The sequence below is a fragment of the Dermacentor andersoni genome, chromosome 7 (genome assembly GCF_023375885.2).
Source record: "Dermacentor andersoni chromosome 7, qqDerAnde1_hic_scaffold, whole genome shotgun sequence".
Taxonomy (NCBI): domain Eukaryota; kingdom Metazoa; phylum Arthropoda; class Arachnida; order Ixodida; family Ixodidae; genus Dermacentor; species Dermacentor andersoni.
The window spans coordinates 101789677-101814613 of record NC_092820.1 but is presented as its reverse complement, the minus strand read 5'-3'; the positions used below and the strand labels follow the sequence as shown (position 1 = coordinate 101814613).

Genomic DNA, 24937 nt, shown 5'->3' with positions numbered 1-24937 from the left:
TATCAAGGAATAACATAAAGAAAAGAAATTATCAGCTCTCATCAGGTACTATGCTTCAGACATATGCAGGGATTGCGAACGCAGCTCATGGCACATCAAGAAAAAGCACGCACTTAAATACTATCTTCTCAGGCCGAGCGAATACGTTTAATTCCATTGATGTATTGATTACTATGAATGCACACCAACTCCTCCAATTTTCTATTTTGGATAAGGACATCGGAGCGTTTGATTAGACTGAGACACCTCCTGTCCCAGACATCTAAGAGCGTTTAAGATATAGCTTGTGAAATGCAATACCGGAACACCTCTCTTGTTCCAAAGACCCATATCGCGTGGCTCATCATGTCACTTAAGTCACCTACGAAATCATTCCAGCTAGCCCCGCAACGCCCTCTCTTCCCAACGCCAGTGACATTGTCCACGCCGCCAGGCTCAAGCCCTACAACTTTCTGCTTGCCACCGATATCTGTCGGCACCGGGACGGCGTCTTTGCCACCGGGGTGGTTGTATTACGATACAGCAAACGCTTAAGAGACATGACGCAAAGCTTGACGAAGATGGGCATCTGGATTTGGCATGAGCTGGTTTCCATCTTGGTCTTTGGTGGCGCTGCTGTTGTAAATTCACTGTAATTAGTTCCTTTGTTTGTGTCTCTCTGCATCTAGCATTGTATATTAAACTCTAGCTGAATAAGAGATTCGGCACTGATCCATAATCATATGCAGCAGTAGAGCATGCCACTGAATGGTTTTTTGTTTCCTTCCGAAGTGCTGCGTACATCTTACTAGGCAATGAAGAGCTCGCCAACTAAATTGTTCTCTTGTACACGAAAAGATAACTTTAGCGGGCCACTCAATAACACTTTAATTGATTCCTAATTACGGCGGGATGGCAGGCAATGTTTGGGCGGATTCACAACAATTTGAGCATAAACGTGTTGGCGCAGTGAGCATTTGCACTTTGCAGATTTGATGTACAAACACTGCTCTCTTCTGTTATAGATACGGAGCGCCTGGAGGCTGTGCTGAGTAATTTGAGAATATTTTGAAGGACTGATCATTTCTCAGATGAGCTGAAAATCAGATCGGCTTTTCGCCACTTTCAAGATGGCGCCATGACACTTTGCTGCACAGAGTCAAACTTGGGGCGGTATTCATTCTCCAGCAAGCGCACAAACCCACACACAAAAATCTATGCTGACTGGCATCCGAGATATTGCATACCATTTGGAGTGTTCTCCGCGTATGCCCTTATTGCTGGCTACAACGTCAGTGTGTTCAATAGATATTTGATTGCTCAGCCTGAGGTGAGAGTGCGGCAGTGTTCGATTGCAAAGGCGGTCCTAATCTTGTGTGCGAGAAAAGTCTTGACCTTAAACCAAGAGCACCGGTTTCCATGCCACCAGCCCTTTCTAGGGTAAACTGAAACAGTGTGAACGGTTGCATACTGAGCGTAAATTCAAAAGCATGATTACATCGTAGGTTTCACTTTTTCTTCGACCGCGAGCCAAGTATATTAGGTTTTAGCTTAGTGAGTTTATCTCGCAGTTTCAGACCCACTACTTTCCAGATGTTCACCCTTAAAATTTGCTGCAAAGAGTAAGAATATTCCAATGTGTTTCCTGAGGCAACGCATAACGTAACCTATCCGTGAAAGCAACGAGTAAAACATTGGTGCCTGTCGCTGGCAATTAGAAAACGACAATTAGAAAATACAATAGCTAAATGTTAAATTTCATAGAGTTCCGCGGTCATCGTAACTCCATCTCTAATAGTCAGAGGCTTTAATAATTTATCACTGACAATACGCCCATTTCTTTCTTACCTCGCTATTTTAAGGCAATTTTGTGGCCTCTAATGAACCCCTAAATGTTTACGCACTTCGCGGAGTGCTTTGTCCAACAAATAATATTCGTCGTCCATCTTGCTTCCATTTCTTTTCTAGAAAAGTCTTCGCTTGCTGCTTTCCTGTCAATAAATATATGCCGCGCTGATAACGCGCTTGCGATTCCTCGCAGAAAAGGGGCGGGCGCAGAGTGTAAAATAAAGGAAAGGCAAACAAGGTAGCTGATTGTTATTGTTTAGAGACAAAATGAGCCCCAAATGGTGAAAACGTTTCTCAGAATGAAACCTGCTGAAGCGTTGTATTCAAGTCTTAATAAGTTAACAAAAATTGTGCTCCACATTTCTTCATGCAGTTAAATATAGAATATATGACAGTGTTTTATCCAGGCGGTAGAATAGTATGGTGCACTCTCATTCAAGCAACATGCCATGCCAGAAAGGCTAACAAGAAGCTCGTTTGTTGTTATGCTCTTTCCTTTTTTATTTCTTTGAGGCTATACATGCGGCAGCTTGAGTGCAGCAAGCAGTTTGCGAGGGAGTGTATTGAAGGCATCCCGAGGGCTGCGGCACTGCTGGCCCTAGAGGCATTCCAGGACAACGTTGACGCCACCTGCACTGTCGGTTCTAAACCATACGAAGGTAATGAAGTATTTTGATGCGTTATCATAAAGATGGGGTGGGGCTTCCAGCCAGAGCTTTCGAATAACGCACATAGCATCACCGAATGGCAGCAGTCTCGTCACGTGTGTGTGACACACAAGTTTACGTCTAGACGGAACGCAGGTTAGCAGAGACTAAATAACGCGCTAAAGCTATCTTCTTTCTGGTGTCATTTACCAGTCACTTACCTGACCCCATAGAAAAAAAAAAAAAGACTTTCATTTAGCACGCGCATTTAAGATAATCTCGTATGACGCGCACTGGTGTTTCGTGTCATTGTTACGGGTTACCCCGTTTTGGGGACAATCCGTATTTATGCTGCAGCAAGTACAGCACATAAAAGATTGTATTCTGAAGCGGTGCACTCATGGGGATTACGCACGCTATTCACGACCTATATATATATATATATATTATGGCTAGTTTTCCTCTGTATAGATATATCGATTTGCTTATACAAAACTTGTGATCCCGCTAGAAGAGACATTTCGTTTAAGATGCATGTTGGCTAATGTATTTTATATGTAACACAGAGTAAAGAAACTACACTGTTGTGCATACACTCTGCATGTGCTCATGAAGAATGAAAAATTCACTTTTATTGGTAAACATTATCTGTAAACATGCTTTCGCGGAACATGTGAATATGCTCCAAAATACCAATGAAAACAAATATCATTATACTAGTGCCAATGTATTGGTGTGTAAGTTGCCGGTTAGCAAATAGTGGGGACGCAAAGCTAACAATCACGCAAGACTTACAGTAAAACTATTCTGACAAAGATGATAGGCGAAGGGTTCATACATAATGATGCCAGACAACCTACAAAATCTGGCCGTCTACAAGACTTATTACAATAGGTGTGGTAAATGCACATTTCGAAATAGCACATACGAATTACTTGAGGGTGGATTTATGTAGCGCATGTGCACGCCGAATAAAGACGTTGGAGGTTCGCCCGGAAGTCGAGGCATCGATTGCGATAGCAACTTATTCGACCACTATAATAATTAAAGATTGTAGTTCTTTTGGCCGTGTACAATTGTAAACATACGCTCACTAACTTAATTAATAGGCATGGGGCCAGGCACGCACATACAAAAGTGACCCTACATCGCCCGATGACCGCGCACACTCGCTGTTAAAACGTTCAAGTGAGAAAGTACGGCAGCAGCAGCGAGCGAATTGACCTTCGTGCTGTCTCTCGCTTCAACGCGAACTTAGCGGCAAGAACACAGTGCACGTGTAAATATCAGCACTCGGCGCACTCTCTCCATATGGCAGATCGCTTTCAAGTGAGGGCCCGCGATGCCGCTCCACAAACAGCAGCAGCCAGAGTAAAATGCCCCCCCCCCTTCTCCCCTTCCCCTGGTGCATTGCGTGCGACGGAAGACGGCGCGCCTCCTCCCCGCTTTTCTCCCTTGCACGCGCGAGACTGCGCCAGCCACCATCGTCGGCGTACCCTCGCACGCTTTCAGTCGCACATACGGCATTTAACGCGCGGTGATGATATCGTCACCCTTGGACTTTATAGGGAACACCATGGCGACTAAAGAAATGCACCTGGAGTTTCCATAAAATTGCTATCGCTATAGAAAGCACATGAACTTGTGTGCGCATATCCGTATCGACGCCTTGCAGGTCATGCGAAGCATCTTGCAGTGCACTCGCTTACTTTTACTACAAATAAATACAATTTCATTATGAGTGCTACAAACAGAAAGGTAATGCAAGTGCTTTGCCGACCCTTTTGTAGTGGCCATAGTCGCACTTTGATTAGATTTATTTAGGTGCACATCCCTAAAGGAACCACATCATAATTTTGCATGTATGTCGTGCTGTCCACAGCATACCAAAAGGCAATTGGTTGCACAAATTCCGTTGGAGCGAAGATCAACGCCTGCTTGAATGGTCTACATGGCAATCTTGAGAAGGCCGTTGTCAAGGCTTCCGGAAAGAACATCATCGACTACGCATGCTGGTGAGTGTGGGGTATTCAATTCTACGGGGTGCAGGTTCTGTTAAAGGTGCATTACTACGGAGCGCAAATACTGAAGGGCATTGTACCTCTGAAAATACAATATTTGCTCAATTGAACGGCATGCTCTGATGTAAAGTAAGAGCAGAGTGTTACGGACCGCGGAGAGAATAGCAGGCGAGCGCACGTCCATTAAAGAGTTTTAGAATAGCGCTTGTCGCCTCACGTAGCTTGAACGCAAGCAGCTTTGCGGTACATTACTTTGCGAATTCCATCAAGACTTCTAACGTAACGTAGCGGGACGCAAACGTAAAAGAAGACGCTGAAAGACAAGGCGCCATTTTGATCTCGTGTCAAACAAATCCAAGCCAAAGTAATCCATTGGGAACAATCCTTTCGTTTCTGTGCCGACGTATCTCGCTTAGGCTCCTTAGGCGCCGGAATCACAGAACGATCTCCAGGATTTGACGTGCTCTATGCTCAGAACTAAACTCACATGAAACTTTAGTTCTGAGCATAGAGGAGCATAGAGGAACTGAAAGCTGATTTCAACAATTACTGGCGATCAGCTATTGGGCCAGCTTAGCCATGAACAGAGCCATGGGTGTCGCCATGTTTAACAGCGCTATTTTTTAGCGTATGCAACATTACTTACGTCGAAAACACCAGATAACTGTACTTTAACGTAGCCTAAGTTAACCGCAGTACCCCAATAACGTACGCCGCGTGAATAGTGCGAACAATGTTTTTTTTTTCTTTTTTTGCGTAAGTGATGCTTTTACGTTTGTTTGCAAACGCTATGGGTGAGGTTCTTCTAAAGGGAAGATGGCGTAAGGCAGGTGGGTGCGGCAACGAGCGAAGGTGTGTTAGCGGCGAGGGTGTCGAATTGAGAATAAAAAAGTGCTGTGCACAAGGCCAGGGACCCGGCCGTCTGTCAATCACGCGTCAACGGCCATGTGTCAGCCGGCGGGTCCAGGGCGTGCACAGCAACCCTCTATTAACTGTTTAGCTGGTGGTTGTGGGCTTTGGTGTCTCTGAAAGAGGTGATAGAAGGAGCGGCAGAAACCGGTGCTCGTGAAAAAAGAAGACGAAAAAGCTGAAATCGAATAAATAAATAAAAGAGGAAACACAACGGAAAGAAGAAGGAAAAAATAAAAAAATATATAAAAGAAGCATGCTACGAAACCAAACTAAGTGTTGTTGCCTATAGTTTAAAATTTAGCATAGCGAACCGATATAAAAGCTCTGATAAGAGGACGCTTTCGCTCAGGGCATCATATCCAAATACATGGTAAAGGAGACATTTGTTTTTGGTCAACCACTGCACCAAGCTTTAGGTGGTTTGTTATATCTGAGAGAAAAAGTGCGATCTAGTGACTGTAAGACGAAAATTTCTCCCTTATCTCGTCATTTTTTATAGAAGTTGTTCAAAATTGCGAAATTTCGAAAGGAAGGTTTCTTTGCACGGACTTAGCTGCACTATAAACAACCCCACATGGTGAAAATTAATAGGAAGTCACCAGCACTACTTCGTGACTTGTGATCTGATGGTGGCTTCGGGACGCAAAATGCCTGAACATTATCTATCTATCTATCTATCTATCTATCTATCTATCTATCTATCTATCTATCGATCTATCTATATCTATCTATCTATCTATCTATCTATCTATCTCTCTCTCTCTCTCTCTCTCTCTCTCTCTCTCTCTATATATATATATATATATATATATATATCTATATATATATCTCTCTCTCTCTCTCTATATATATATATCTATATATATATATATATATATATATATATATATATATATATATATCTTCGCTTGAGCCCGGTTGCTCGTCTGTTTTGCTCCTACATAGGGCCAAGCAACAAGTAGTAGCTAGGGCCAAAACACCACGTTGTTCTCATCCCACGGGACCACCCTCCCTTATGCGTGGCAACGTCACGACACAGACATTTCCCGTGAAAAGGACTAAAAATTGGTGCGTACAAAAGCAATTGTAGTAAATTATTTAGTGAAATCTGATGCTTTTCAGTATTTCGTTAGGGTTTTGAAGGGGAACGACCTTCATTTGATGTACTTTTACGGATAAGAATTTTAATATTAGAATTCATCGGAAGCGGGCAAATAAGCTGCACCACCACACCGATTTCTGCCAGATAAGTTCCACGTAATGGCGACTGGTAAAACTTGGTAATACTTCAAGTATTTTTATTTGTGGCGTGAAACATTTCACAATATTTTGTGAAAATTGTAACCAAATAAAATTAAGCACCAACTTGACAAAAATTTAAGGAAATATCTAATTCTGTAAAATATATTTTTCGGACTGCCCAAAGCAGAAAAAAACGACAGATGAAGGGTTACTGAGGGGCTTGCTTTGTTAATCGTGACCGCATAAAGACAGTAGACAATTACGCCAACGAAAGCACAGGGGAAGTTAAGTGTGGTTTAAATTGCAATGCTGAATGTAATGAAGAAAAGGAAAAAAAGAGTGCAAGAAATCATAACTTCTCACCGGTGGAAGCCGAACCCATAACTTCCACATTACGCATTACGCATAACCTCCGCATTACAGTCGTGCTACAGTGAAGGCTATCAATTCGTCCCCTAACTTGGGTATTTCTGTTTACTAAATCTAGCACTGGGAGTTTTAGCCAGCTGCACACGGAGCCAAGGTGGGCGTATGCGGAACATCCCTCTTTGCCCGACGGCGTCATGTCAGACGTGATATTAGGAGAGCAGGCACATGGGTTATAAACCCTCCCATGCTACCTAATCACATCGAGGCTGCCTAATTCAATACCCTCGCAATGAATAAACGAGAGCAAAAGGGGAGCAGAGGGGCTCGATTTTGGTAATCATGCCGACTTAAAGCCAGAAAACAATGACGCCAAGGAATGCATTGGAGAAGTTAACTGTAGTTAAAATTGGAATGTAGAAAATGATCAAATGGAATGTAGAAAATCGCCGGGCAAAAGAGGATGTTCTGCGGGCGCGTCCCTTGGCACTGAGTGGCGCTGGCTAACGATGCTAAGGCTAGATCCAGTAAACGTAAATACGCAAGTTAATGAACGAATTGATAGGCGTTGCCGTAGCACAATTAGTAGCTCGACGCATGCGTAATGCGGAGGTTGTGGGTACAGCTCCCACCGGCGAGAAATTATTCCTTTGTTTACTTTCATTTCAATTTTTTTCAATATGTTCTACATTCCTAAAGAAGCAAAGTGTGTTGTATTAGTCCATACCATACATCTAGCCACTGCACCCTTCACGTGTTTTATTACAGGTCCTATTTAAGCTACTCTTATTAAGAATCGTGCAGATTACGTCAATTCTGCCATTTTAGACAAATTCTCATGCTTTACATGATGCAGGTTATACGATCATGCCTTCTTTAGCTGGTGACGTACTGATTTGTAAATTTTTTTCGGGATATAATAATTCATTTTTTTATGAACGAACGTGTTTCAAAACATGTCCCTGCATAAAAAAATATATTTGTGGTAATTCTAGCTGAGGTTTTGTTGCAAATGTAAAACAAGATGCGTCATTAGCTTCAGTGCAGCCAATGCCCAGCAAAACACGTATTCCGTTCGCGCGTCTTTAGACAATGCTTCCACCTGAAGAAATTGAAGCATTCGACTAACTCGCCCGAGGCCCATCTGGACGTTCGAATCTCTAACCTCTTTGCGTTTCTGCGCAGCTCGTACGGTGAATTGGTGGACTGCCTCGAGTCAGTATTGGCGCCTTGCGAGGACGTCGGTGGCAAGGAGCTCACGATCAACCTGTTGGAGCAGGTGTTCGGTGAGACACTGAGTCTGGTGTGTGGAAACTACGGAAGGGGATCGGAGGGATGCAAGGTTCTGCCTAAGCTGCCAGCGCTGGGCCCGAAAGACCCCAAGTTCGACGGCTACTTCGAGCTTCTCATCGAGATTGCAAACTCCATCGGCCAAAGAAGCTAACATGTGGCTCCGTCTACTTCACACTCAAGCATTTCTGCTGGCGATAACAGACGACACGCAAATAACTCGCACTTGAAACGTAGTGCGTCATCGTTGCTATATAGGATGGACACTGCCGTGGTGATCGTCGGCGTGTTTATAATATATAGCTAATTAAGCGAATAAATTGATCGCAAGGAAGCTAGATCAAAAGTCCACAAATAAATAAAGCCATGTTGGTAGCCTTGGAAGGTCAGTGACTTTGATTATTGAGCCATCTAGAGTGATCACCGGCGACTGTAGCACACTAACAGATTGCATCACAGCATCGAAAAGCGCAAAAGAAGGAACAGACGCCTTTCAAAAATATACTTGTGGAATAACCAGTACTGCAATGTTAACGTAAACGAACCAGAGAACCTTGTAGCCCTCTATGTAGTCCTGGTAACTGCCACTGGGCTACACACAGAGGGAGGACAGTGCTAAACAGTGGAACCGATACTTCTTGATTGACCAAGCCACCTTGATATCTTAGGTGGGTCGGTACGACCTTTATGCCTGGTTCTCGGAAAGTAGATGAAAAGGGGGGGAACTACGTTTACTACCTACTCGATTTTCTAATGAATTGCAGTATTTCTGACTTTGCATCACCTGGGTGATATGAAGCTTTATTCGGTTGCCCCTTAGGCGCTATCGAGTTTGCGACAAGTTTTATCAAGTATGCGACATGTTTTAAAAAGCCTGAATGTGCCTTTTCGAGTGTTCCTGTTTTCGTCGATCCTCTGTGTTAAGGTGTCGTCAGGCCATAACTCAGGTCATTCATCCTCGTCAGGCCATCAGCATCGCGATATTGCGAGGCAAATGTTCAAACTTGGTCGACAAGCTTTATTAGGGATCGATCTCGTCATCTTGAGGCGATGTGTAATTGGGAGCCCCACATGCCTCAATTGAGCGAATTATGAAAAATATTTTTGTTTTAGGGTGTGCACACTTTGAGAGCGTGCACTATACCATACAGTATGCATTACGACGTAAGTGAATGTATCTTCAAGGACACAATACCAAGTGCTGTGTGAAACGCATGGATGTTGCTTTAACATGACTGCGCTGTCCCATGCCTGAGCCGTTGTTATCGGAAAAAAAGAGCTCAGCGGAAATAAAATTGCCGCTATTTTCTTATTTCCTTTAGCAAGGCCCAAATGGAAACAACAAAAGAATAAAATGCAGTCCTGTGCGAAGCCTTACAACATCTAACAAGCACAGATGCTTGTGACGAAGACAGATCCTATAAAAACAGCCACCGTGGTTCCTTAGTGGCTTTGGTGTTGCGCTGCTAAGGACGAGGTCGTGGGATCAAATCCCGGCCACGCCAGTCGCATTTTGATAGGGGTGAAATGCAGGAACACCAATGTACATAAGTTTTGGCGCACGTTAAGGAACCTTAGGTGGTCAAATTCAATCTGGAGGCCCCCTCTACGGCGTGCCTGATTGTTGTTTTGGCCCGTAAAATTCCATATCTGAAGGTCCTATCGAAAGGCTGTCCAGCCTTTCTGAGGCACCTTATTCGTGTGTGTATACCACAGTGTGCTACTCCATATGTCGGCCCTCTTCTTGATTTTGGATTTCCAGATGCGTGCTATCTTTTAACCAGGAGTAAATCCATTGCAGTGGTGAGCTATTTAAAAAAAATTCAGAATAGTTGTATTTAACTGCAAAAGAGCACGTGTGTACACTGCTATTTTTTCACTGAAAATGTTACGCTTGGACAAGTTATAATCATTATTTTTTTGCTAGAAGCCTTTTCACAGCCGGTAAGTTTATCTACAGTTAAAATTCTACATTTCTCTGTCCAATTTGGGTGCGTGCTTCTCGTAACTGGTGACATGCATAGAGGTTCTATCAAATTAGAATTTTTATAATACTAACTTGCTTCAGTTGTACTATATCATTGTGTGCCCTGCGGCGGAACATTATAAATTGAATGAAATTTATATACTAGTGCCTATCTTCTTGTACGGGACTGCTATGAACCTTTCTGTGCAAAACACTTTGTCTGAGAGTGTTAAACAGATGAGCTCAAATGTGCACTTCCGTCACTACAAAGAAAGCTGCAGTCCCCGAGCGCTTTAAATATATAATGTTAACCGGGAATTGATAGCTACTTATTTATCAATATAATGATGAAAGAAACTTCGCATTTTATTGAATGTCGCTTACCTGATCCTAATCTTGAATACGGTTAAGTTAGGCCTTCATTCAAACGTTTTTCGGCCCGTAAAACGCACAAGCTCCATAATGTAGCAGAGGGTTTCAGAAAAGCGACCGTTACCAAACATCAACGTGCTACGTATATGAAGAAATGACGTTGTGCTCAATGCACATGTTCCGTATGCTATGATGGTTTTGTAGTTTGCGTATAGTATGGTTATAAGTATTTGTCACGTTTAACGAACGAATACCATTCTCATGCATGGTGTCACCCGTTACTCGCGCATAAGTTTTAATTGTTCTAATTTCTGCGCTCTCGCTATAGTTCATTGCCAATAAATAATGAGTAATCCCTTGCAGAGAGTTGACAAGTAAAGTGGACAGAAACTTGGAGGTAAACAAAGAAGTCATCGAATAATTTACGGACCGCGCAAAGGGCGGTGGAATGAAACATGTTATGCGTAATGTTAAGAGACAGGCCAGCGTGGTGTAGATCAGGGAGCAAACGGTGATAGCTGGTATTCTAGTTGACATTAGCATAGAAACGTGGAGCTGCCGTTCTGGACAGTGCAGCCAGGACAGCAGAAATTTATGCAGGGTGATGAATTAAGGAAAATTGCAAGCGCGAGATGGAGCAAGCTAGCGCAAGGCAGTGGTAATTGGAGATCGCTTGTGCCTGCATTCTGGGCTGGATATAAAAACAGGTTAATGATTGTAATGCTCTTGCTATTTCTCAATTTGCCTGATTCCCTTGTTAATAGCAGCTAGTTCTCTCAGACTATGAAGTTGTTTGGCGTCTGCGGTGTCTGTAAGCCTGGTGAGGCGTGTCGATGTATAGCAACGGATGGAGGTTCATGAATGGATTATCTTGGCTGGGACAGGACCCGAAGCGCCGCTTCACGCCTTACGTAGTCTCGTTATGTTCTGTTTAAGTCTGCCGATCTTACGCTAAACTAAATATTTCCAAAGGACATCCAACGATTCACAGAGCGCTTGTGTTTAGCGTAGCTGTATATTACGTGCGTACCTTGCTTGGTACTTACTTATCCATATACGTACATCGTGCTATCTTGCGGGTTATGCAGGGTGTCCCAACTATCATACACCAATATTTAGATATACAAATGACACATAGCTGGACAGAGCCATCGTATTGGTGTTTGCCTTTGCTTGTAAATACCCAGGTAACGTTTTTCATTCCACCTAATTAGAACCTTAGTCTCAATTGTTTATGAACTTCTAAAATATTATAATTCGATGAAAAGTGTCAATAAGAAAATTGCAGAACAACATGAAAAACGCCTGATACAGCGTTCTTTTTCTCAAGCGGTGCTACATAAAAATGTTTTTTCTAGAGTGAATGATGCCCGCGAATACAGGCAGCAGTGCCTCGAGCGGCCATTGGCGCGGCTATATTGTGTATTGGCGGGTTCCTTTCACACTTGGAAAAACACTTTTATGTAGCATGTATTGATCGACAGAAAGCTGTAGCGTGAGCTTTTCATGTTGCTCTGCAATGTTTTAATTGACACCTTTCATCTAATTATAATATTTGAGCGATTGATTATTTATCGAATCTAAATCTTACACGGTCGTGGCGGAGACCAATACAAGTTGGCCCGCACAACTGAAGTCACAGCCAAAGCCACAGCCACAGGGGAAATCACAACCGAAGCCGCAGCCAATGCCACAGCCGATGCCACAGCCGATGCCGCAGCTGGAGCCGGAGCCACGTCGAGTGATACAGCTGCGCGCTGCTGTAGAAGGCACAGCGCCTGTTCCTGCCAAATTGCCCAAAGAACGGAAAGTGGTTATGATGCTCCGGTCTCTGATGAATACTTCTTGAATGCTCTTGAATAACCTCCACACACCGTCAGTGCGCAGTGCAATGCAAGTGCTGGATGCTCTCAATTCAGTGCTTAGCATGAAGTCAAAAAGGGTGAGTTTTACTTTAACGATATACTGCCACGTGCTGCAACGTATTGCAACGACCACTGGGTCCTTGGTCTTCACAGGTGACTTCAACATGCATCACCAGCCATGGGGAATCACCAAAACCAGCTCTAGACAGCACAATGATGACGGCAGCCCAGTGTGTCGGCGGGGCACTGCTTGAACTTCACTGATTTACTTGATTGATTTGCTTGATGACTGACCTAATTTCACTTGCGACGTGCACGCACAATGTTCACTCTGTCCCGCTTTCCTGTTTCTGTTCCCCCTTTTCCTTCCCCCAGTGTAGGGTTGCAAACCGGGCGCTCGTCTGATTGACCTCCCTGCCTTTGCTCCCTTTGTTATCTCTCTCTCTCCCTCTGATTAATTATTTAAGCCTAACTATGCAATTATGCGGAATCCCCAAAAAAATCTGAGTGCCTCCAAGCGACGGCAAACAAGATTACCTTGGGTCTATCCAGCTACGTGGCATTTGCACTTTTTTATATCTTGGTGCATAATAGTTGGGACACCCTTCATATTCAAAAGCCCTTGGCCTATTCGTCAGAAAAAATGAACGTCTCTCTGTCTACCAAATGTTGGGTGACCTCTGCGGCGTATGATCATCGTGGGTAAATAAAGCGCCTACTGCCGACGCGAGAACTGAGAATAACATAGGACAAGGCGCTAACCCCGAGTATCTCGGACTCTTTTCTGTACTATAGCTACTTCACGGAATTGTTCACGTACACAACATTGAATGCTTGTGCTACCTGTTCTTGCACCACCTTGTGCGCATTCTTGATCTTGCGAGCAGAACCTTGCATGTAGTCGTAATCCCTTACTGCATTCAGTCTTCTGGCGCTTTAGTGTGATGTGATTTTTTTTTCTATGCTACAAAGTGAAGCACACGCCATCCAAAGCCGACAATTTCTGCTTGAAGAGCCTAATTATGAATAAGATTAGCATCATCGCGCGATACAGCTGGCATATAAAATATGAACACAGACAACTTATGGCTCCTATGCTTGCAAACGAAGATGGGCAGTCATCAGTGTGAATGCCAAAATCTGTGAATTGTATCCTGGATCACTAGGCCCTTATTATGACATACAGTAAAACCAACCCGACTCTCAGTGCGTGGGACGCGGAAATGTTTTACCCTATTTTCCAGGATGCATGACAAGGGCGGATGAGTTGGGGTAACAAGTTCTTCTTTACAATGTTGCCCCAGAGTGCGGACTAAAACATTGCGCTCTTATCAAAACTTCGCGAAGTGTTCGTGATAACCATGGCTTGCTCGGAATTATTCGTCTTCTTGTGATTGGGCGTCCCAGGATGAATTCCGCGGTATTTTTAAACTACAGCCCCCCCCCCCCCCCCCCAAAAAAAAAGTTCATGGAGAGCCAATGCTAGGATTGTGAAACTGAAAACAACCCTCCACTTCCAGAAGTAGTGTCAGATGTCAAAAGTGTAATATGCCTACACAACGCATAACTGTTTTATTTAAGTAGCATATTGTATTTCTTTTCTGCTTGCGTGCTTGTCGTTTTGTCCGCTTTTTTTATTGCGGAATGTTAAACCTGCTACTGTATGTTTGAATTGTAGCCTCCGCTGCTTGGGTCTCCTAGCTCGCAGTATTCAATAGATAAAATAGAAAAGGAGCTCTCATGCACCGAGATGGCTGACTAATACGCTTTCGTCATGCATGTGGAAGCAGAGACGTATGAAGGTGCATATATCCCCTTTAAGATAATGCAAGGGCCAGGCCACTGAGCATAGCCTGACTTCCGAAATTTTACTCGGACCACTTCCTGGCTACTCACGTCAATAAGCAGTCACTGGAAAGTCACTAAAACGCCAAAAACGGCGACGTGTCTTTAGGTGATTAGAAATTCGCTAAACTGAGCAGCTTTCTCAATAAGTCAGCATCATGGCGGCAGATGGCGGGGGCTTTATTATTCTATTAACATCTCTTTGAAAATCGGATGCCGCGAAACTGCCATCACAACCAGTGGCATTATGTACGTGGTAGCAGGCGTTGCCTCGGACTGCAGGCTTCGTAACACTGGTCGAGGCTGGCGAAGTTGTTGGCATTGCCGCCGCAGCCGCCATAGACGAATCCTTGACACGTTCTGAGGCCGGCTTCATAGAAAAAGCGATAGTGGTAGCCGGAACACATGCCCCGGTCCGGTGGAAGGAGGCAGGCCGGGTTTGTGAGAACTGGTACCAGGCAGAACGAGAAGAAGAATAGATCGTAAGAACGGTCTTCAGAGATGAGGGGCGAGAAAATTCGCGTTGAAGTTTAGATGCGTGCCGGTTATCACCCGTTCCCGACAACTGAGCGCAGTACCGCTGCTGACACGATGGCAGTTTGAAAGAATGCAACAACTAAGAAAAGCAAGCCGTAGCTAAAATTTGTTAAAGATTTTACTTGCTACGCGCACCTGGGTGTACAGGGGTGAATTTGAATTAGAATAGTCTGTTTCAAATATTTAAGCCGCTACACCTCAAGAGCCACGAGTAGCCTGTAAAGAACATCTCGTCTCACTGAGTACAATTCTTCAATTATCGACAACATCCATCTGGTCAGGTAATAGGCGTTAGACTTTTGAACGTCTGAGACACAGCAGGATGAAGTGCACGTCACGTTGCACGACCTATAAATGTTCAATGGCCAATATTCTGCAGAGAAAAGATTGTGCTTTCAATCACTTAGCGTACTACTGGTGGCACCTAAGTTTCCGCTAATGACCGGACCGAGAAATATCTGGAAGGAAATAAAATCCCGTAACAGGAGGTTACAGCAGTGAAAACGTAAACATGTCTATGAATACCATTGAAATCCGGCAGCACACGCACGAGCTTAGGGGATCAAAGTGACCTGGAGTGTTTGACCCATGATCAATGCAGTTCTAAGAATTAGAAAATTGTGCCCTTTTACAAATACCCGGGTGCGTCTTTTGGGAAGAAAAGAACATGCTTGAGGTGAAGCAGGGCTTCAACAGTGAACGTTCTTTAACGCAACTTATCGAAATATTAGGGGCGTGATGCTGAAAAAGAAAACAAGCAATAAACGAAACGAAATGTTACCAAATTAAACTCCACAACATGCAAAGTGAAAACGCCATGACCCGCGCCACCAGCAGCACACATATGAGCTCACTCCTGCCACAATCCTTAGAGCACGATAATTTTCTTACGTGAATACTGCGCGCACGGTGTTTTAGTCTAAGTTACTGGTATCGGTATATAATAAGGTTCTCAGATATATATAGCACATAACATGCGCTGACAAAATATTGATCACTGCTTTGTCTTGCATACACGTGCGGTTTAAACGATTGTGGCGGCACGAACATCGATAATTCTCGTAACGGAAATTTGAGCATTGACAACGGGCTGGGAAGACACAATGTCTTCTCTGCGTCGCGCCATCGTGCCCTAGCAGAGACGTTCAACAGCAAAAGTGCCGATACTTGGAGAAACTTTTAGTGAACAGTGAATAAATGGTTTCGTCTACTTACCGGACCACATAAGACTCGGCACATCTGGCACGGGCAAAATGTCGTTGCTGAATTCTCGCAGCTCCTCAGGTCTTGCGCCATCTCTAGGAGCTGCAAAGACGCCAAGGTATTTGCTGGGCGAGGTGCGTCGATAATTGCCAAGAAAGCTTTCCGCCATTACGATCTACAACTACTAAGTCTTGATAAGCTTGGCGAATTGGTGACCGCCGTCATTAACACACTGATAAACACAATATCGTAGACATAAAATCATGAGAGTATCTGACCTCTTTCCTAATTGAAGAATACGTCCGCTCCCTCCGCCCCCTACCGGCACAATATATCGTGTCCAGGCGAGGTGCAATATTTTTCTTTTTCATTTTTCACGAAAAGGCGACAGCGTGACGGAAGAGTCGAGGGACATGCGGCCGAGGGGCTGAAGGGTGGGCAGACATTTCGAGGCATAGGGAGAAGCACGCCAAGGACAGCGGGTTGCTCAAAATATAAATATTTTCTGAACATGCACTAAGGCATGATGCTTTATAGCAAGCGAAGTGTTACTGCTTGGGAAAGGTACCACATCTGAACAACCAAATGGATGAACGTGACCTCTTCCTTGAAATAAACTTTGTTGTAGATTACCTTTACTGTATTCAATAATGTAAAACACGCGTTATCTGTGCGTTGGGAGCTATTTGATTATTTATGCGTTGGGAAGTATTTCAGAGGGCACTGGTGATGCAATTCGTCCCATTAATACGTTCATAAGACACAAGAAAATATGGGCATTGTTCACATAGAGGCATAACGCAATAAAAAATTGTTAAGTGTGCATCAAAGCAAACGACGCGTGTTGCTACAATAGGTGAACGTCCTTGTTCATTCTACATAAATAATAGCTGACATGGAAGAGGGAAAGGAACGAGGATAAAGGGAGAACAAATGTTTCTAAAACAGATGCAACATCTCCACCTACGGTGACCAGGGGTGATGCAATGGAAGCAGGAGCACGTTTATAAACGAATAGAATACTACCATCGGGTTGGAGGCAGGTGAGCTCGCATTGATTCCTCGTGTAGTGCTTGTTCTCGTTCCCGTCGCAGCCTCCGTAGTAGAAGCGCTGGCATCGGTTTTTTGTGGCGTTGAAGGCCCACAGTGGGATGCGGCCACTGCAGGGGCCGCGATCCGCCGCCGGCTTGCACTTGGTTTCAAAGTCACCGAGTGCTGCGAATGGGAAATATTAGCCGTGGATGCGAAATTAGTAACACATACTCAAAAAATGGCTGCAAGAAAAGACGCTGCCTGTGTCGGTCGATCTTTGCGTCGTCAGTTCTGAGCGTTTTGCCTGAGGTTTTATATATCATCGCCGCACGTTACATGCACTTCAGCATGCTTTATGAGGAACTTGTTGTGACTATTGCAGTTTCTGGATTTCTGCGTTATGCTTACGGAAGTGATGCCCAAATGAAGTAAAATTGCAATAAGAGGACGATTTGCCTGGAGGCAGACTTCATCTTCTTTTTTATTCAAATAAACGTGAAACGCTGTACTGCCCTCCTTACGCAAGGGCCGAACCGGTTTGATTCTGAACGCTTGAATTTACGAGAGAAAGCTAATTTCTATCGACTACAGAAGAATTTTGATGCAATGCCTCAAAGAAAATTTAAAAAAAATGTTAGTGAAAAAATGAAGCACATTCGCTATAAATCCGTAAACATATACCATGATCTGGTGCTGCAGTTCTGTGTACTGCATCTGGTAGGCAACTTTAGCGGCGAAATGTGATTTGCGAGCTTACAACTTATCTGAACGTACAACGTGCGTTTACAAATGTTTGACAAGGCTCAGCGAAAGTGGCACTAAAATATAGAGGCGCATTTTAATAGCATATTTCAGAATGGTGCAAAATACATCAGATTCATCAACTTTAGACGCCTCAGTAGTTGTTGCTTAGAGAATTTCGACACTGTTTTTTTATTGTCAACGAACAGAGTTGCAAACGTCATCCTTACGTTTACTTGACTTTTGGCAATATTTAATAATTTCAAGATATCTTAATGGCCTAATTTAAGCCTGTATTTGCGTTATGCTTTAGATTTTAACGATTTAAAAATATTAGTACTGTAACTTTCCGTGCTGGGGCTACACCCAAAAACAATTTTTTTAGTCTAATATATTCATATAAGAGCTCCTAAAGCTACAGCTTTCAGTTAAGCATTTTAGTATGAGTGTATTTCTACCTGCAGGGAGGCTGCGTGATGCTTTGCGTTTGCCTGTGTCTAATGTCTTTGCCGCGAATCAGCCAACCCAGCTTCGACTTCCGGTAACAAGTTGCACGGACGTATTGTAAGATATAGCGGACCACTAACATGAATTCCTTCATCACTGAAAAATGGTTCTGCTCGCCAATACGAGAAGGTGCGTTCTTATACAAGGAAATTGTTCAAAATATATAGTCTTTAAAAAATCGCCTCCATCAGATAACAGACTTCTATAGCCCTGCGCTAAATTACTTAGAGGCATACATCGGTGCCCGATGAATCCAACACACAAATTTAACTGTATAACAAAAGTTCAATAATTAGGTTATTAGCTAATTGTTTGCTGCAGATATGGTAATTTATTAATGGTCGCCGGTGATCTTGCAAGGCTTTTAACTTGTAACAAATTCTGAGGATTAAACATGTTTTCAAATATGTGCCATCGAATTCGGAGTAAGATGCACTATTGTTCCACTTATTTCTTTTTAGCAAGACACTGTTCTATGCAATGAAAGACTAAAATAACTGTAATGCCAGTACAATTCCTCGCACACTGTGCGAATACTTTTTCTGAAAACTAGTGTCGTCTTAAAATCTCGTCACAATACATACCTACTGCGAACACAGAGATTAAGTTCCGTAAATTTCAACTTGTGTCGCAAACTAAGCCAGATTTAGCGTCTCCAAAGTACTCAGAATCTAATAATCCAATTAATAATTAAAAATTAGTTCAAAATGAAGGCGAAGGTAATATGTCTCTTAAAATAATCAAAGAAAACGGCCAAAATTCTGCTAACTGCCCGAGGCAATCTTTCAGTGTTCTGTAAAAAACAATTGATGTCGAGAGAACTTCTTATCCCTGACCGCCTTATCGTGCTCTTTAAACGAAAACACTTTGCATTTATAATGCGCAGTATACGCTGCTTCTACGTGAACGCCACCCAAATAAGCAAGCATTTATGAGCCTATAGTGTGATGTTTCAGAAGATATGAATGATTAAATGCTCACACACAATACTTTGACTAAGAAGAAAATAGTAAGAACGATACTGTGTCAGTGCCACCCGCGAAGTTGTCATGCCCGCTATGACACTGGCGGTGATAGAATTTATAAGAAAACCATCCATTCTGATTGCCTGGAAATAGAAGGCAGCCAGACACGCTATGCTTCCAATCAGAATTTGGCCTGATATTTGACTGACCTCTGACATGATCGCAGCAGGTACGGTATCTAAAGGACGAGCTTGCTTCACTGGCTTACATTTTCGGCATGCTTTCCAGAAATGCTGGCAGGTGCTCTGTCAGCTGCCTCGGTAGATGGTGCACACCAGTTTGCTATCTTCCACGCTATAGTCAACGTTATAGTTCTCCGCTATTGTCCGCGAAGACCTACCGTAGTGTGATGTGCTCGAATCTCTCCGTGACATAGAAAGCGACACCACGTGATGCCGCCTACGAAGTTTTCGGCATTTGCAGTGGTTCAGACTCGGCTGGCTTTATATGTTAGCATGCTTTCAGCATTGTATCCTTGGTGTCTTGGCTGAAAAAAAACAACCCAGCGCGTATATCCCAGTCTGGTGTGTGGGGCAGCAAATGTTTTTATCGAGTGATCAACCTGATGCTCTTGTACTGGCTATTCAATACGTATAATCTTTCATGAAAGTAGCTATACGCATTTATGACACAGTGAAGAAGGCACTTTTGTGTTTGCTTAAGACACTGGTCTGAATGAGACGTTTTATCCTAGTGAACAATAGTGTTTTGTGGAGTTTGCTTGTTGTTGATGTCATTGTGAACTGTGCACATCGTTTTTTTTTCGAACCTATCCATGTGGGGAATTATGCTACACAGCCAGCCAAGTCTCTTCAGGATCGATTAAAGCGCTCCCCCCCCCCCCCCCATCTTTCTCTTCGTGTTACTTCGTTTATTATTAGCAGTTTTAAGAGACAACAAACACTTACCAATGTCCAAAAACCACAAACTTAAAAGACAAGTTTCTTCAGATACTGCAGCAAACTGCTGCGCGAAGCTGTAATATTGTTGAATGTAGAATTCCATACAACTGCAGGAGCAAACTCGACGTTCCGTTTTCCGCACATTGCAAGCACTAGGTATATTGGAACAATTTCTGCTTGCTTACTTACAATTTCTTACTGCCAGCCGGCAAGCTAACTACATGTAAGTACGCCCAGTTTTTTACATCTCTCGTATTAAAATGGGGCTCCGGGCAGTAAGCAATAGTTGCTGTTACACTTTTCTAGGCAGATGCTCCTGAGAACTGCTCCTCGGTGGCATGCAAACTTTTACGTTAACGTTGTCAAGGATTGCGACACTACCGCAGGAAATGTTTCAACTTGTGATACACTTACAAGGAAAAAGAAACGCCTTGAAATATTGTACTGACGAAAACAGATCGCGTATTGAATGAAAACATTGCTTAGATTACTTACCAGCCGAAGCAAATAGTAGCATGAAAGAGAGCGTCAACTTCATAGTCTGTCAATCCACTGCACGTGTACACTAGTGGGGTGTCCCGACCGAGACATTGACATTGAGAGGACGGCTAGGCGAGAGACCGATAACGTGACCTAGGCACACTCTTCGGAGCACTTGAAGGTTTTGTAGATTGACGGCGGGGTTCTTTCATCTCTAGGATTCTGCCGACAAAGAGACGAGTCTTTATCGTGCTCTGACGTCACATATGTTCTGAGCAGGACGTTTACCTGCGCTGTTACTAGATTCATCATGGAGGGAAAGACAAACATGTTTAGACATGTTTAGACAAACTTTTATTTTATTGCGGCATAAAATGAGAGGCCACAGTAGAGCAATAATTAGGTGAGCAGAACAAAGCCGAAGTCCCCAATTGAGATCGGATCGCCAAATTTGTGCAGATAAAACCAACTGCGTAATACGCAGTTTTCGCAGAGCGTTTGCGGTCGGCTTCGCTCTAAATTGTTGCTATACCCCGGTCGGAGCGGAGTGAACCCCAAACGCTCTCCTAAAGCTGTCTAATTTGCAGACTCAGCTTCAAACTAGTGCGAACACTAACGCACGTGACCACAACGTTCGTACGGGCAGTAGAACGTCAAACGCTCCCCACGTTCCGCTACGAAGCCGAATGCGCAGCGCGTAAGGGTGCGCCAGCTTGTTTTCTTTGTCGTTTATCAGCCAAGCTGATACCGCGTTGCTGGCGTCTGTGGGACACGAAATTGTTAAGTAAGTGAAATCTATGGAGCTCGTGCATTCACTGGTGTGCGTGAAATCTAAGCAAAGCGGAGCGTAAGGAATGTCCTGCTAAAACTGTGTAAAGTATCTAGAACATGAAACACTTTTCCAGACAATTTTAATCTTTGGGTTATAAGTGAGTCCATTCAGTTTACGAGCAACCGCTGGTTTTCCGTACAACTTCGCCTGTTACAAACTTGAGCATCAAGTCAAAATTTGGAGCACGCTTAAGCTTCACCTTTAAGAGTGGAACACGATAGATTTCACAGAACCCTGACTGCTTGTCACACCTCTGGGGAACCGCAGCTTTCTTGAGGATGCGCGGAGGTGTTCTTCCAAGGAACCGAGCGGGCTGCGACGCTTGGAAAAGGGTCTGCGTTTGAGTTTCCGCGTAGCAGAATTATGTTTTCTGGTATACCAAATTAAACTCCGGCGCTATCATGCCTGTATGTTGTGTTTAGGTCGTACATTGCGATTTTTCGGACGTATTTTACTTTCAGGAACTCAATTAGTTCATTAAAGCCTCTGCGCCTCGCGGAGAGCCTGCGTGGTTGTGGGTCGGAATCATTTTTCGCCAAGCGGCGTCCGACACCAACATCAAACCTTAAGCGACACGGGCGCTAAGCGCTATCTCGTTAATAAGGAATTATCTAGGATAGTAGGGGCACTATAAACGACACGTAAACACATTTATAGCAAGTTTAAAAGAACCCTGCATGGTGCGATCATTCAACCTCTCCTGCAGCATTTGCCTCTACGTGTAAAAGTACTTCAGCCGAATAATCAAATGTTTTGGACAGTCAGAAAAGAGAGCAATCAGAACTCTAAAATTCCGACTTTTTGCTAACTGCACCTGAAAGTATTGACCGAGGTATTCCTCAAAACTAATACGGGAGCTTTACAATGAAAAACTTGTCATGCATGTTGTTGTAGGCATTAAAGAAAAAAAAAGAATTCTGGCGTTCTAAAAGGCTAACATGTAGGGTTCATAAGTTATCAACTCAGAGTTACTAAGGAACTCCGAACATTTGAACTGATCGAGAAGTCATTTCTAATGTAAAATGTCACCAACATTTTGAAGAGTAAGAAATGCAGTGATATTGAAACGAAACTTGTGGGTGCACCTAAGCAATTCTTATGATGTGTAAATGCGAAAGCATTACTTCTCGCTGAGTGTGTCGCTGAGTTATGTCTTGTGAGGTTGGAGTGACGAAGAAATCTTGTTGATGTTAGTGCTGCTCTCTTACGTTTCCGAGTGTTATGTTCCTGCTGATGAGGTCCCAACCACGTAAGACGACACACAGGCTATATTGCCATCTCTCTGCTTACGTTTATGAGCGGAGTTCCCACGAAAGTAGAGTTCCACATTGCGTTGAGTGCTCTTTCTCGATTACACCAGTTTTCAGCACGAGGACACCACTTTGCCGAGCGACGACTGCACTTTTTCTAGCGGCACCATGCTGTTGAAACTACATTTCTTCATCGAATTTTCAGGCGAACTCCACCTCATATTCTGGGGGGGATGTCCCAGTAGTCGGCCGATAGCTAGCTGAAGCGCATTGCATCTTATGGCCAAGCTTCACCCACGCGGGCCGGCGCGTGAGAGGTCGGGCCCACGCCCCTCCCGCATGCGCAATTGGTGCGGGAAAGATCGTACGCGTCGAAGCGCGGTGCGCGCCCAGATATATTTTACAGACAAGTATCTGTGCTTTGGCTGCCTCATAAAAGTACGAAACGATGTCTACCAAGGCGAAAATGGGAGCCAAGTGGCCACACCTGTAGGTCTAAACCACCATTCCTCGTGGGGCGCGGCAAACGCAAGGAGCGCGGACACGAGCTTTCCACGCACCGGTAAGCTTACGTGTAGTTTGACCTTCATACGTTGCCGCCGTCCAGGCACGTACCCAGGATTATTTGGCGGGGGATGAGGCGACCCAAGGTAACTTTTCTATGCAAATGAGGGGGGGGGAGGTTTCTTTGCTAGTACAAATGTGAATACTGCCAACCATTCGCAATAAAGACTCGTAAAACCGCAAAAGAGAAATGAAATAAGGTGTACCTGACAGGTACGCCTGTGAGATACACTTCTCCTTTACTTGGCAAACAAGGAACCACGTCAAATGGACTCGCGCACGGCAGAAGCGCAGGAAGAACACTCCCAAGAAGAAGCAAGCAAGTCAAAAGGTAAAATAAAGATTTCTAGTAGCGGTATGTAAATATTATGTGTGTGTATATATATATATGCGGTTTTGCGGAACAATCACAGTTCGTTTGGATCCCTCGTTTGCTGCTCTGGCAAGTTAACTGTCAAAACCGACTCGTGATGTTGTTAGGGAAGTTGCGTAACGATGCGCGGTCACCAGTCGCGTAAAACCGCGCAGAGCGCAGGACGCTGTTGTTCTAGACGTACTGCGCCCTCCGCGGAAGGTTAGAAAAACACCCCCATTAGCACAGCAGAGAAGTCCTCAGAGCGTCATCAGGCGGCTCGACTAATAACGCCGTAATTGGTCTTCAATTCCGGCAGCATTTTCTAATTTCCTTTTTAAATCAAAAGATCTTGATCCATAAATATTTTCACGGACTTCCGTTAAATTTGTTTATTTTCGCTTTTCCTGCCTGTTTGGCTGTTGCCTTGGCTCTCTCTCTTAGTAGATCGCTTAATTTATCAACTCCTTGCGACTCTTCCTTACAGCTGCAAATTTTTCGCGAAAAGTGTTGTACAATTAGGGAAAAGCCAGACGAGGTAACGGGTGAGAGTCGTACTGCCTATGGGTTTAATTATTGCAGGGTCTGATGATGGACGCTGTTTCGCATTACTTTATGTTGCACCTTATTTAACCCATATCGCGGGTATATGGTTCCGAGGGTCTGCCACCGTCGCGGCGAGCCGTCACTCGAGGGAATAATGAAACAAAAGGAAAAGTTAAACGCAACTGGCATTTTCTCCGGCCGCAAGTCGCTCCACGAGCATACAGACCAGCTGACTACGAACAGAATCTTTTCCCTGGTCCCTGGATCAGTCTAAACAGATAAAGTCGAATTAACGAAGCAACAGGGATGCGCGTGATGGTTGAATAGACGGAGACAACTGAACTCATCCCGAAACAATCGTGCGGGCACCGAATCAATGAGAAAATTAGGTTTCACACCCGAGGACATGCCGATAACTTCCGACATCTAAGAAGAGTGAAAAAATTGACAACCGTTCCACTCCGTGAAGACGAGCTGACGACAGTCAAAGCTCTCTAACGAAAAGCAAAGAGCTTCACCTCCGCCGCGGGTCGGCGCGAAGTTAGTGCAATGCCGGGCCGCCCTGCGGCAGAGGTGAAGATGGTATTAGGCCCTCCCCATACGTTGACCGATC

General features: G+C 44.0%; 2 protein-coding genes across 3 annotated transcripts in view; one reads left to right on the top strand and one right to left on the bottom strand.

The window, feature by feature from the left end:
* LOC126534024 (uncharacterized) overlaps positions 1 to 8689 on the top strand; it is a 35974-nt gene extending 27285 nt beyond the window's left edge. For both annotated transcript variants that reach the window (XM_050181236.2, XM_055072055.2), the window contains exons 3-5: positions 2341 to 2486; positions 4357 to 4489; positions 8201 to 8689. In XM_050181236.2, the coding sequence (XP_050037193.1) occupies positions 2341 to 2486; positions 4357 to 4489; positions 8201 to 8459 (538 nt within the window). In that variant the 3' untranslated portion in view covers positions 8460 to 8689. The remainder of the gene's footprint in view (positions 1 to 2340; positions 2487 to 4356; positions 4490 to 8200) is intronic.
* A 5823-nt stretch (positions 8690 to 14512) lies between these two features.
* LOC126534025 (kunitz-type serine protease inhibitor 6-like) lies at positions 14513 to 20900 on the bottom strand. Its single transcript, XM_050181237.3, has 4 exons — positions 20796 to 20900; positions 17120 to 17308; positions 16106 to 16195; positions 14513 to 14801 (listed from the first exon to the last, which is right to left on the bottom strand). Exons 1-4 carry the CDS (start codon positions 20836 to 20838, stop codon positions 14599 to 14601), a joined length of 525 nt encoding a protein of 174 aa, XP_050037194.1. The 5' UTR covers positions 20839 to 20900; the 3' UTR covers positions 14513 to 14598.
* Positions 20901 to 24937: the final 4037 nt, after the last annotated feature.